Below are 14,151 nucleotides of genomic sequence, written 5' to 3'. Positions count from 1 at the left end.
TCACAGTAGCTTCAGTATCTGTGACCGTCAGGAAGATAAGAGCTCCACAATGATCTAGAAACATTTCTTGAGTGTATGTTGGGTGCATGAAGACTTGGAACACAGCAGATTGTTTGTTTGTTGTTTTTCTGCTGTTGTAGCTTATCCACCCCAAAATTTGATATGTTGTGCATTCTGAGATGCTTCTGCTCACTAAAGTGTGATTATTTGAGTTACTGTAGACTTCCTGTCAGTCCAGACCAGTCCAGTCATTCTCCTCTGATCGTTCTCATCTACAAGGTGTTTCTTTCTGCAGACCCTCCACTCATGGGTGATGTTTTGTACCATTCTGTGTAAACTCTTGAGACTGCTGTATGTTAAAATCCCAGATCAGCAGTTTCTATTCAGAACAGCCATTCTGGGACCAACAACCATACCATAGTTAAAGTCACAGAGATCAGACTATTTCTTTATTCTAATGAACGATGTGGACATTAACTGAAAATTGGCATTCTGCATCTTCCACATTGGCAGATTGCAGGACTAGATTAACGAGTTCCTAATAAAGTGGGCAGTGAGTGTACTCATGACTATTGTTCTCTTTTCCAGTGTGCAGAAATGGTGATGCCTATGTACTTTTTATTATTTTTGAAATTTTGGATTTACAACTTTACAATGACTGTAAAAACCAAAGGATTATTCCTTGCACAGGCTAGTAGAAAAAGGTGAACGTTCATGGTACGTCTTTTACAAAACCCGTTGTCTGAAAGGTTGCACACACTTATGCGCAAATAGCCACATCAGATTGAAAACACTGACCTTACATTTAGAAGAAAGTCCCAGAAGACTGACCTAACCTTATGCAAACACCATAATAAAAACACAGGCATGGTTGAACGTCTGTGGAGCAGAACATGAAGTACAGATCAGCCTGGCGAGTGAGTGAGGGGGCTGTTGCATGCTGTCATTGTGTAGAAGATGCTGCAAAGCTCCATGTCACCATTTTGCTATTCAAAGCATTACTTCTGAAAAACATTCGAAAGAAAAAAGGTGTGTTGCTGTAACACCAAGTGCATTAACGTGTTAATTCAACGCTGGGGGATTTATTCCATGTAGGAGTGGTGAAGTAAGGCAATACGGCACCAATGGAAACGGTTTCATATGTTTATTACAGTCTTAAACGCCATGGACACCTTTGCAATATCAAACTAGAACAGGTTAACCTTGTAAGATAAATAGCACAATACAAAAAAACTTGAAGTAAATCAAAGGACACTTTTAATGCAACAAGCCACAAATGCCCTAAACTCAGTCATGTAACTCCAGCGCTTAATAAACATTTGTTATAATCTCAAAGATTCTCAACTCTCGTGCGCCTAAGTAGAAGATTAATACAGTATTTATCTCTTATAGGGAAAAGACCTAATTTATAGGAGAAAGACGCCAGTGTGACAGCAGTATCGGTATGCTCCAGGGGGAAAAACAAACTCGAGGGTGGTGCAGGTTCTCTCATTACAGTTAATAAAATAGCTGCCATGATATCGGTGGTCATTTCCCCACCACATAATTATAGAATTGCACCACTCCAAAGACACACATTCAAATACAAAACAGGGCTTTCTATTTAACACCAAGTACAGCTTGGCAACCAACTGATAACTATTTGCAAGGTTTGTTTTTATTTAGGTTTATGATCAATTTCTGCCAAAGAAATAATATTAATCAGTGGCTACATACTGGTCAATTCGGCACATAAGAAGATACCCAATCTAAAACATTTACCTTCTCATCTTTCCTGTACACACATTTAAAACAAAAATGGTGTAAACAAACCTGAACCTAAATGGACATTCAAGAGATCTTTCTCAGTGTATTAATGGGAGTGTAACGACATGAATTTCTTTGCTAGATCATTCAGACGAAAATAATTAAATGATGTCTCACAATTAGAAGCATGTAGGCCTACATTATACTGTAGATGTTGCAGTTTGTGTAACATGGCTTATAAACAGTATGTGATGAAAGTCTATGGTCTCCAGTAGGAGTAGGATCAGCGCCTCTGTACATGGTCTCTCTCAGTTCGGACCAGATATAACAAAGTTTAAGAATAAGCTTAGAACCCGTCAATGTTTAATATTTTAAAGCCGAGAAGGGCTAGAGAGAAGCGTAATCAGCTTATTCAAAGGCTAGCTCGTTTAATATAGCTTGTAGAAGTTAATAAAAAAATTAAAATAAAAAAAAAAAAACAATCCAAGTTGTACAAAAGCAAACAACCCATTTATTGTAAACCTATGGAGTTTAACTAGTACATATTGGACTGAAACACAAAATGACAGGAAGGAAAAAAAACGACGAGAGTAAAGTAAAATAAAATGAGCAGTTCTAGAGTAGTTCTGAGTAGAATCTTATGAGCAGTGAACAGGCGTTTTGCTAAACCACTACAATTGCCTTTAATAGCCTCTAAAATGTTAGAGAGATCTGTAAGATCCGATCCTCAAATGCCATGATCCTTACACAAAAAACATACTTGCAAAATAATAATTTACATTTAGTAAAAATGACAATAAAATCCACAACTCTCAAATTCAAAAGCATCCCATGCAGAACAGAACAGAACATGTGGTTCCTGATATGATATATATATCAAATAGTTAGGTCTAAAATAAGGACAGAGGGGATTTATTATTATTATTTTTTTTTTTACAAAACAGGTATGGAAAAGGGAACCCCTCACATCTACAGGGGGACCTGATATTGGGATGTGGAATGCATGTCCACGTGTAAATTATCTTAAAACACGTTTTATTATTTTTTTTTTTTTTAAAAGACAGTAAAAGTAGATCATTGGGGCTCTGTGGTCACAAGAGGGAGTCCTCCACATGCCACCAGTCTTTAATACAAAAGCCCACTTAATAATATCCTGGGTGGTACTGTTGACTCCATGGCTTCTGGTTCCAGAACTAAGGGGTTAAGAAAAGGGACTCGTTACTCATCATAAGAAAGAAGCTGAGAAAGATGTGCTTAACATAAAGCATATAAAGTTATTCTGATGGTTCAGTTGAAATTTACTATTAAACAATTCATCACCATTTCACAAATCAGACCTGATGACAAGTACACTCTTACTTACCCCCTGCTGCCAGCTCTGGTTGAAGGCTTGGGCTTTATTCATGCCAAAGTTCCCATTTCTGTTGCCAAATCCACCGCGATTCTGCTGGTTTCCACCACGTCCACGGAACTTCTACAGACAATTTTCATGCCTTACTTTTGTGCATACGTAATGACACACTGATATGACAAAGGTCTAAAGTAATCTCTGCACCTCGGCCAGACATACCTGATTGAAATTGCCCCTGCTGGGTCCACCACTGTGTCCACCTCCACGGTTCATGTTGCCTCTGTGCATTGGCTTTCCACGGTTCATGGCTCCACCTCTGTTTCCCATGCCGCCCATGCCACCTCTGGCAGGAGCTCCTCTAGGCACCATGTTTCGGTTGGGGGGTCCTCCACCACCTCGGCCGAAGTTGCCACGGCTTGGGAAGCCGCCTCTGAAGGCAGGAGGTGGTAGTGCGCCTCGGGGCGGCCGACCGAAGCCTCCACGGGGACCAGGCACTAGCAGAAAACAGTTCATCTTAAAACAATATCCTGAAAAAACGTGGTATTCAAAAATTCCTGCAGCCTGTAAGTGCAAGTAGATAGTACTGGCTCCAAAACCACATGTCCTGGAGGTGGACCTGATCCTATAAACCCAACCCAAACCACAAGACCATCTCCACACCCCAGGTAGAAGGTGGTCCAAATTCATCTCCCATTTGGTTCTGCACTGATTGGCAGTCCAACAGCTCTGCCTTAAGAGCTTTACTAGAATCCTACCATGCATCTAATTTAAGCTTTAGCCTGTGTTACATTTGGGAAGCAGTTTTCTTCACCATATTAAAATAAGAATGAAGAATTGCAAATTAATATTAATATACTAGAGAACAAGGTAATGTTTTACATTACCATTAATTTAATTTTACAGTATCATAAAACCTTAAACATGTTTAACCTCAAGTGTCTGGTAGCTTTATCTTTATTACCCCTGATTAGTCAAGGGGCTGCAAGGACATTTCATATACCCCAGACTCAGGAAAATTCTTCTTAGTTTGTGTCAAAGATACACACACAATACTAGAATACACACAGGAGTGTGGTTACTTAAACCACAGCAGTAACTAAATTCAACATGTAGTTGATAGCCAAGTGGGTTAAATGTGCAGAGTCTAGGCTGACTATACTATTTATCGTATTTTCATTTAGACCAAAAACCCCAAAAAAAGCATATTGTGCCAAGTAGAATGTGATGTCCTTACTTCCTCTAAAGTTGCCACGGTTCTGGAAAGCTCCTCTGCCCCCTCGTGGACCTGGACCACCTCCCCTGTTGAACTGGCCTTTGCCCCCTCTGCTGCGAGCACCACCTTTCTTGGGTGTGCCTTGGTTAGGTTTCTTCTCTGGGGGCAGGGCACTTTTACTCTCCTCTTTGTATTGGTCCAAGAGCTTGGTAGCCTCCTCCTTCTGCAGCTCCACATAGGTGACCTCTGAGAAACAGTCGCCTACTTCTGGCAATGTGTATATGCCTGTACAGGAGAGGCACACTTACTTTCAGCATAGGCCACAAGAGCATTTGAAGATGAAACACCTTTTAACATACACCCAGAAGGAAATGTTCATTTAAGCAGAAGGATTTTTACCCTAAATTTGTTTTGCATTTATTCATTTTTTTAAAATCTATTGTGAATTTTAATAAAGGCTCAGTGTAATTAAACACAATCAAGTTATACTGGCCATTTCAATACGGCAGAATACTCCTTGTATTTAAATGATGTACAGATAAATGAAGGCTTACCCTTCATTTTTAGTACAGCATGCTCAGGGACATCTTTGCCATCAGTTTCAGCTTTCTTCTGAGTGCGCTCCTTGTAGGCCTCATCTGTGGGCATGACCACGACAGCTTTGCGCTGGAAGCCAGCAAACAGACACATCTTCCTCCTCTGGGCTGCAGCAGAAACGTTGGTCTTTCAGGGAGAAAAGCATGGAGAGGGTGAACGAACTCTGTATTACACCAATACAAATTTAAAAGAAAAGAAAAAAAATCCCACAATCTTTCCTTGTCCTTTCCATATTGGCACGGATGGTGAACAAACGCTTACCTGGTCCAAAATGTAGTTCCTCTTCTTACGGGCAGCAATCTCAATGAACTTGCCAAGGAACAGAGGTGCACTCTGGGAGATGGCAGTGAGTTTTGCCGTGTCTTTGTTCTGACGCTTCAGACTGTTAATCTGCAGATGGAGAGAGATGATTAGCCATATGCTTTACTGTTGACAAATAAAAAGTGTAGAGGTGCACTCAGCAACAGATGAGAATGCTCACCATCATCTTTTCCACAATGGTGTTAGTTCCCAGAACTGTGTATTTTCCAGGGTTCTCTTCAACATGCTTGGTCACCCATGTGGTCTTCCCTGATCCAGGGAGGCCGACCATGACGATGACCTAGACGGTCAAATTGTAAAATGTTTACGGATGCATAAAGACAGTGTAAATTAGCCCTAAATAATGATTTTTTTTTTTTTTTTTTTTTTAACTTGCTGGGTTATTGAAATTACCTCACAATCCTTCTTGGTCTCAGGCCCTTTGGGTCCACGCACACGTTCATCTACAGGAATTTGCTGGAGAAAAGTGAAGCCCTCTGGCTGAGGAAAATATGGTGTCTCCTTCTGCCCAAAGTTGAACTCCACGGCACAGTTGTGACAGAGGACATGAGGGAAGAGGGCATGTTCAGCCAGAGCCTCCTTATTGACTCTGAATGCCACACCGAGATCCTTCCCATTCTTAGAGTATGAAATTTCAACTTCATCGCCATCAAAATTCTGTGTGTGGTGAAAAACAAAGGAACATTAAACAAAAACAGACAAGAGGACAAAACGCATACTCATAAGTGACAAATAAATTAGCTGTTAAAATGCAGGGGGTAAATCTTACAATGCAGCAGCCAACAACATCATTCTCATCAAAAGCCTCGCCGTAATCCTCAGTCACACAATTTGTCGTCTTCTTCCCCTTGACAGCAAAAGAATATGAATGCTCTTCCTCACCTAGTGAGAATAAAGAGACATGCATCACCAGTCAGATAAAATCACACGTTAAAGTGGGGTAGTAAATGGTGGAAGGAATGGATCTGTGTTTTTCATGGCACACAAACCTAAATACCAGCCTCGGGACGACTAAGAATAGTTTTGGGGGTCTGCAACAAATTCCAACCCATGTGATAGCTATAAGGCTGGATGATTTAAATATCTGTCAGAAAATGTAGCACCAGCTAATAACACATTGGGTTTATTTATCTTGAAAATGATTATTTTGGTCAATTAATTAAATAAAATCATTTAAAAAAAAAAAAAAAAAAAAAAAGGTTAAATGCTAATGTTGCAGCTACATAAAATGTGTTAAGTCCCCCATCATCCACACTGTAGTGACGTACTGGGGTCATGACGCGTTACTACAGTTTTGCGGTCAGTGTACATACCTAGCAGCAAACTGCCATTAGCCAGTGACCAGCCAATCTGCACATCATGAACATCCATGTTCTTACTCTTCACGTGCTTCACAGGAATCTTCTCAATTATCTGCAGGTTTCACAATTACAAGACATTCAGACACCCTGTTTACTCTACAGAGATAAAATGTATGCGGTGCATGAAGGGCTGCGATTCTCACCTTCATTTCGATGCAGACTTTGCCTTTGTTCACGCCATAGGAAGCTCGGCCTCCAGCCCAAAGGTAGGCAAAGCTCTCCATCGTGAGCGGAGTAGCACTGTAGCGGTCTCGTGACACCTTGAAGTGCAGGTCACAGTTGTCTACGCAAACCAAGAGATACGAGAGTCACAAACACACACTCCACTCTACACACAACTTAGGGCTGCAAGGTTATGACAAATAATTCTCTTGAAACTGTAATTGCGATTATTAATTACGATTATCACATTTTGCATTAAATGGTATTTTGTATAGCTTTATACCATTGTTTGAAGCAAATGCATGCCATATTTTATATAAAAATTAAAAAAAGCTGAAAACATTCTTCCTGAAAAACTTCTATTACTTAAGACTCAAATGTCAACTATACATTACATTGGTTTCTTTAAATAAAAAAAACAACATACATGGTATAAATAATGTTACACTAAAAAATAAAATTAATTTTTGAGTCTAGGCTAGGTAATTGCGGGAGGGAACGACATCTCTCATCCGGTGTGTTCGAGTATTTTAAACCCCGTGCTGGAAACTATTAATCTGCACCATGTCTTACTATGAAATGCGTAATGGCTTCAGTCCTCTCCATTTGTCTTGGAGAAGCTGTTGGATACGGAGAAGCACAAAACAATGTCGTGATGGGAGAGTGTACTGCAGTTCTCGCATGGCTTGTTGCTTTTTTCCATGCTAAAACACTGGTGGTATTACACTCTGTGGCTGAATTTTAAATGATTGAATTAATTTGTGGTGTTGCTTGATGGTGCAGAAACACACTAACACGCCGCTCGACATCACTGGGGAATCCAAAATAATTCCACACCACAGATAAAGCATTTCTTTTTGATTCTAATTCTTTATTCTTAGCAACACTTTGCAAAAAAAACTGATGTTTCTTTATCAGCGCACATGCTCACGGAATTAACATGAGATAGACATGCGCAAGTGGATAATCGGGGCATTGATAAGAACACGCCTACAGACCATTAGGCCTATAAAAAGTCTTTATTGCATGTTGTGTTGTGAGGGATAAATAAACACCCTTTAAGCATGCAGAATAATGTAAGGAGATAATTTTTTGTAACCGCAGCTTTGAACAATAACGTAATCACAATACGAGAGATGTACTAATCTTCAGAGAGAGAAGCATAACTCACATGGATCCAGACACACCAGAGTATCATCAAGCTCTTCATCCTCCTCCTCCAGAGGCGGCAGTGGAGATTTAGCCCTGAAACAGACATCCAGAAACATTAGACCCAAAAGACAAAGAGCTAATCAGCCCTCACTGGTGTACACTGGCACAACAATGCAGATTAAAAAGACTGCCTCTGCCACAGAAATGAGTTTTAAATAAATAAATCACTATGGCAGGGCTTAGTTTGGTTTTGCATAAGTAGTTGTTTTAAGGGCTAATCACACAGCATGGGTCATAAAGGATTCATCAAGGATTCTTTTTTTTTTGAAAAAAAATTAATGATACATTTTCAACAAAGATAAATTATTAAAAAGCCCTCCAGTATATTCATATTCCCAAGCTGTGTCTCGTGTAAGTCATTATGAGGCAAACACTTACACAGGACTGGACTCCTACAGAAGATAGGTCTGAAGCTAATCATTTTTTTGGTTTAAAAAAAAAAAAAAAAACAAATATTGAAATGGAAGAAAGTGCTCAAGTCTAATGAGAATTTGTACGACATCCATACAGATGAAATCATACTCACCCATTTAACAAGCAAGAAATAAACATACTGCCTTACCTTCCTTCACTCTCACACACAAACGCACATTCAAAAGTAAAAACGAAACCAATACAAAGACAAGGAACGCAATACAAATTTCACGTCCAGAAAACAAAAAACAAACAAAAAAGAAACTGAATAAATAATCCTGGAAGAGAACATTAAGTCAGAGGAACAGCTAAATGTGCAATGCATGCAAGCCACGAAAAATGAACGCTGGAACATTGCCACAACGACCCCATCCTGCTTGTTATCTCCTGCAAGTGGTTCATTACCAGAACACCTCAATCGCCACAAGGCATGCGTTCGGCTACATGACACGCTGAAATCTGGACATAACGCCCCTCGTCCCTTAGCCCTTTGAGCCAAAGGGGTGCTTTCACAAACCATATGTGCGTACAACAATGTCCCTGCCAAACAACATGAGGAACAATGACATGGTTTTAAAACTTAAATCCAAATAAATAGATTGAAGTTTTCTCAGATATTTTTACACAAAAGCACTGCAAGGTAAGGTTTTTTTTTTCTCCTTTAAAGAATAACCCTCAAATGATAAATGTATACTTTATTAAAGAGGGTGTTTTTTTATTATTATAGGTAAGGCATTGGCTCTTAAAGCCAATACATATTAAAAGTGGCACTTCGGGGATAATGAAGGCCATTACTCCAATCCTTACCGGCTGTATTTGCTTTCTTCAATAAATTCAAAGTAGCCCCTTCCATGTTCCTCTCGGCGTCTCTTAACACCCTTCTTATTCTTCTGATCAGCACTGATGTCTTTGTCCGCATCTCCTTTGAAAATAAAACAAACAGTGATGAAATGCTCAGGCGTGTTGGACCCTGGTTAAGGGTGGCCCACACATCCAGGAGCTCTCAGAGGCCTCCTCCTTCCCACACGCTTACTCACGTATTCAGTTGACCACCTCTGGTGAGTTTTAAAAAATAAAAAGGGAGGAAAAAAATGGAAAGTGTATTCATGCTCTAGATTATATCAAAAGTGAGAAGCCCATTCTGGTGGAATGAACCAGATCAGAAGCTTAACATTACATTTTTAAATTAATATATGAGCATTTGAGGAATAATAAAAATAATTTGCTATATACACTTAAGTCCTTTTGTGCCCCAACCCCATCCCTCCCACACAAAATAAAGGGAGAATATATAACATGTGTATAAATACACCTGGAAAGGTTTTCATGACCAGTTACTTACATACTGATCATTACTCCAGCTCAAAGTGATGAGCAAAGACGCGACACCTGACGAGCTCGCTGAGGAAGCGCTTAGCGTGCTAGCTGATTTAGGTTAATGAGCGCATACACATAAATATATAAACATATATATGTATATAGAAAGAGCGCTAACCACTTATCTTTAGCCGCTTACAGCTAAACTCAATGCTTTTACAATCCTGAACCAGAACCGAAACGTGTTTGTTCTTAAACCTCTAAGATGGCCATGAATAACAAAATGGCAAATGATGCTAGACAAAAACCCTCATACAGAATTGCTCACAAGCATCAGCACCGCTGTATCATTATGAAATAAGCTCAGTAGTGACCGAAGAAATATATATAAACTTTTTTTTTAAATCTTAAAAATAATCCGTACAAGAATATTCGTTAATTGCATATGGAAAAAGAACAAGAGTCCAATAGATACCGTTGCGTTAGCTATCTCTCTCAATCACTTGGCCCATTGTCCCAGGAGCACGGCTAATTACTAGCCTAGCAAGAAAAAACCCGACTGTATCCAAGTTAACCTTACTCTGCTAGGCTAGGCTAGGCTAGGCTAACGACATAAAGAAGTGCGCCAGGAAACCAGGTCGTAACTGCACAATAAGTCAGATAATAAAATAAACACGACACGAGACCAATAAGCTATAATTAAAAACAAATCCTCCGAGAAAGCCTGCCTGTCTTATGCGACGCTGAAAACCTTTTATATACACCGAGCGACAGGCTGCTAAACCAATCATAGCGTTACGGCTAGCGGTCGCGTGATGTTCGTTAGCAGCTTTAAGCCCAAGTCACCGGCACTCACCCTCAGTCGGCTGCGACTCTTGCTCACCATCCTCTTCGTCGATTTTGTCGGCGGCTTCGTCGTCCTCCTCTTCTTCCTCCTCCTCTTCGTCGTCGTCGAACGCTTTGTCTATCTCAATCCCGGCGTCTCCATCTTCCTCCTGCTCTTCTTCGTCGGCCATTTCGTCGTCCTGTCCAATGTCCTCCTCGCAGTTGCCCTGTGTGCTCTCCGGCTCGCCGCCGCCTCCATTTTCCTCCTCGGCCTCCATGTTCTCGCCCGCGGGCTCTTCGTCTTCCTCCAACTCCTCACCCATTAATTCTTGTTCGAGCTCAGCGCTATGCCCCTCAGCGCCATTTTCCTCCTCTTCGTCTTCCGCATCGAGTGCAGCGTCTCCAGCTTGGGCCTCGGCGTCGAGCGCGGCCTGCAGCCGGTCCATGAGCTCGGCCTTCAAGCCCTTATCCGAAAGCTGACGCTTCTTCAGTTCATCCTTAAGCTCGTTCACCTTCAGCTTCTTCACGTTAATTGTACTCATGTTTGCCGTTGCTTGAGAAGTAGAAATGATTGTAGTGGTTTGAATGGGGGGGAAATGTTTCTGCTGCGCCTCAGTACAACAATGAACCGCCTGCTTCAGTGTCTACAGCGCCGAGCCGCGTTGATCCTCGACCGCGCCGATGGTCGTAAAATCCGCTCCCGCTTTGGCATCGCTGGGCGGAGCCACACTCTTTAAACACGCCCACCATTACAGCGTCTCCCGCCTCGAGACCTGACTAGCGGATGCGTTATTATCTTTGTGTACACATGCAAATAAATAACAATTATTGATTCGATTTATTCAGAAGTGAATTTTTCACTCTTTCTGAGATTTAGATACATGAAAAATCTAATTAAAAAGACCCGCAAAGACCCGCATACATCCACATCGAACTTTCTACTGCTAAAATTATAGCTGCCTTGCAATCTCTCTCTCTCTCTCTCGACAAAAACACAAAAAGTTAGACATCATTCAGAAACCAGATGTGCAAAAGGAGATTATTTGTCTGTTTGGTGTTCTGCAGCACTCAGGTGTGTGTCTACATCGTGCCAGGAATGAAGGAGATCAGCCACGACCTCAATGAGGCAACTGTTACTGGTGATTAATCTGGGAATTGTTATAAGGCGATCTTTAAACAATCTGAAATTCATCATTCTACAGTGAGGATAGTTTTCAAATAGAGAGCCTTCACAGTTGTGACCTTGTTTCATCTTGGTTCATCTCGCATGCATAATAGCCTGTCTTGCATTTACTCAGTTTCTGACCACGGGTCTACATATGAGTATATGCAATTGTCACATACACTATATTGTCAAAAGTTTTGGGACCCCCCCCCCAACCAGGACACTCACTTCCACATTCTAAATTGCACTACTGTTCATTCAAACTCACACTTTTGTACACAATACTTATCTCATTCTACATTGTGTACATACCTCACATCTGTATATATGTTACAGTCACTTTCACTTTTTACATTTTTCTATTGCACTAATTTTCATACAAGTCACCTTATACAGTATTTATTTAAATTATTTACCTGTGTATATGTTTGCACCTGACACCAAGACAAATTCCTAGTACTGTAAAGTGCTCCTTGCTGACCCTTTGCTGTACCTGGCAATAAAATATTTTCTGATTTCTAATTTCTGAAATCATTGAATTCAGGTGTTGTTTTTCAGGGGTTGGGCTCGGCCCCTTAGTTCCAGTGAAAGGAACTCTTAATGTTTCAGCTTCATACCAAGACATTTTGGACAATTTCATGCTCCCAAATTTGTGGGAACAGTTTGGGGATGACTCCTTCCTGTTCCAACATGACTGCACACCAGTGACCAAAGCAAGGTCCATAAAGACATGGATGAGTGAGTTTGGTGTGGAGGAACTTGACTGGCCTGCACAGAGTCCTGACCTCAACCCCATAGAACACCACTGGGATGAATTAGAGCGGAGACTGCGAGACAGACCTTCTCGTCCAGCATCAGTGCCCGACCTCACAAATGTGCTTCAAGAGGAAAAGGTAAAAAAAAATTCCTTAAACACTCTCCTAAACCTTGTGGAAAGCCTTCTCAGAAGAGATGAAGCTGAGGCAACTCCATATTACATTCATGTGCATGTAAAGGCAGACATCCCAAAACTTTTGGCAATATAGTGTATGTGTATATCCATGTATCTTGAGTGCCACAAATCTCTCTGAAAATCTCTGAAGATGAATATATTCATGCCTTTACTGGGACAACTGCAAAATAAATTACAATTCCTGAAAATAAAAAAGGAAATCGAAGAGGAGAAGAAAAGAGGAAGCAGATCGACTGAGAGGGAGCAAAGTTTCAAGAGATGAAAAGAAAGGAAGCACTAGACAGGGCAAAAGTCTGCAGTTCTTCCAGAATGACAGAGTGAAAGGATTTCATGTTAGTATAGGAATATTTTTAATTGGATTTCTTGTCATGCTTTTTATCACATATACTGTAATGTAATATTCTGCATGTAATTACTGTATTCATTTTGTTATTGTTAAATTAATTTCTCCTCCAGAGCTGATGACTGAAGTCCTGAAGGAGAGGGAGGCCCAGATTGATCTGAAGAAAAGAAAAGAAATTCGAGGCTAAAGAAGCAGATGAAGAGATCTGGGCCATGATCGCACAAAATGAGGAGCTGGCTTTACAGCAGCAGCGTCAAAAATCCATGGAGAAGAAGCAGAAGTATCTGGCGGATGCTGAGAGTTTGAAATAACAGTAACATATCAGATAACCTAAACCTAACCATATGCCCAGTATTATAGCCATTAGTTTAATTTCTGATGTAACAAACAAGTCAACAGACCACAACACTTTGCTGTGATTCGAATGAGTCTGCATTTTGCCATAAACAATCAAAGCTAGTAATATATTACCTCTGTTTTGCTCAGTGAGGAGCACATATGTGCTATAACAGTGTTTTTGTTTATTAGGATTAAGAAGCATGAGCAGGCAAGAGAGGAGGACATAATGGAAAAGAAGAAAGAAGCAGAAAAACTCAAGCGTTTCCAAGAGCTCTATGAAATAGAACAAACCATGAGCAAGCAGAAGAAGCAAGAGGAGAAAAGAAACAACATGAGGGCTTTTCAAGTATTTATCTTTAATCAGGAACACTTAATAATAAAATCGTCCATGCGCCTGAGGCCAAGAACCAAGAGATGGAAGATGAGAAACTGAACCTTGTTATTAGGGCTAAAGACAAAATGGTGAAACTTAGGAAAGAAAAAGAGGCAGAGATGTTCAGGTACTCAAAATCGGGATGTTTTTGAAAATTTACAATACCGCATTTAAACCTCAGCTTGGTCCATACACTCCATACTCTTTGACGCTTGATGGATCAGGTGCTTTTTGTTAGTAATGGCTACTAGTTTTGTTGACGCAAAATTGTAATACTGCAGTATACAAGACATCCTAGACCATTGTGTGCCTCTAATCCACATATGGGTGTGAAGGTCAAGTGTCCAGATACTTTTGGCCATATAATGTGCTGTTACGTATTTGTGTAATGATCCTGTATTGTGACAGAGAGTTTCAGAGACCCAGGGAAACTGGCAGCATATCTCGAAGAGCAAACCGA

General features: G+C 40.5%; 1 protein-coding gene and 1 pseudogene across 2 annotated transcripts; one reads left to right on the top strand and one right to left on the bottom strand.

The window, feature by feature from the left end:
- Positions 1 to 1,129: 1,129 nt before the first annotated feature.
- hnrnpub (heterogeneous nuclear ribonucleoprotein Ub) lies at positions 1,130 to 11,202 on the bottom strand. 2 transcript variants are annotated; one of them, XM_058378864.1, is made up of 14 exons: positions 10,551 to 11,202; positions 9,185 to 9,299; positions 7,923 to 7,996; positions 6,733 to 6,872; positions 6,542 to 6,641; positions 5,998 to 6,110; positions 5,622 to 5,885; positions 5,389 to 5,508; positions 5,169 to 5,297; positions 4,865 to 5,033; positions 4,332 to 4,595; positions 3,317 to 3,591; positions 3,110 to 3,220; positions 1,130 to 2,939 (listed from the first exon to the last, which is right to left on the bottom strand). In XM_058378864.1, the coding sequence occupies exons 1-14, from the start codon at positions 11,059 to 11,061 to the stop codon at positions 2,889 to 2,891; spliced, it is 2,436 nt and encodes an 811-aa protein (XP_058234847.1). In that variant the 5' UTR covers positions 11,062 to 11,202; the 3' UTR covers positions 1,130 to 2,888. The 2 variants fall into 2 exon arrangements, with proteins under 2 accessions (XP_058234847.1, XP_058234848.1); XM_058378865.1 differs by having other exon boundaries at positions 3,110 to 3,217.
- On the top strand, positions 11,143 to 13,843 carry LOC131345830 (cilia- and flagella- associated protein 210-like; annotated as a pseudogene).
- The last annotated feature ends 308 nt before the right edge of the window (positions 13,844 to 14,151 follow it).

This window comes from Hemibagrus wyckioides, linkage group LG25 (assembly GCF_019097595.1).
Source record: "Hemibagrus wyckioides isolate EC202008001 linkage group LG25, SWU_Hwy_1.0, whole genome shotgun sequence".
Taxonomy (NCBI): domain Eukaryota; kingdom Metazoa; phylum Chordata; class Actinopteri; order Siluriformes; family Bagridae; genus Hemibagrus; species Hemibagrus wyckioides.
Note: the sequence above shows the minus strand (reverse complement) of the source record. Positions and strands in the feature narration are given on the sequence as shown.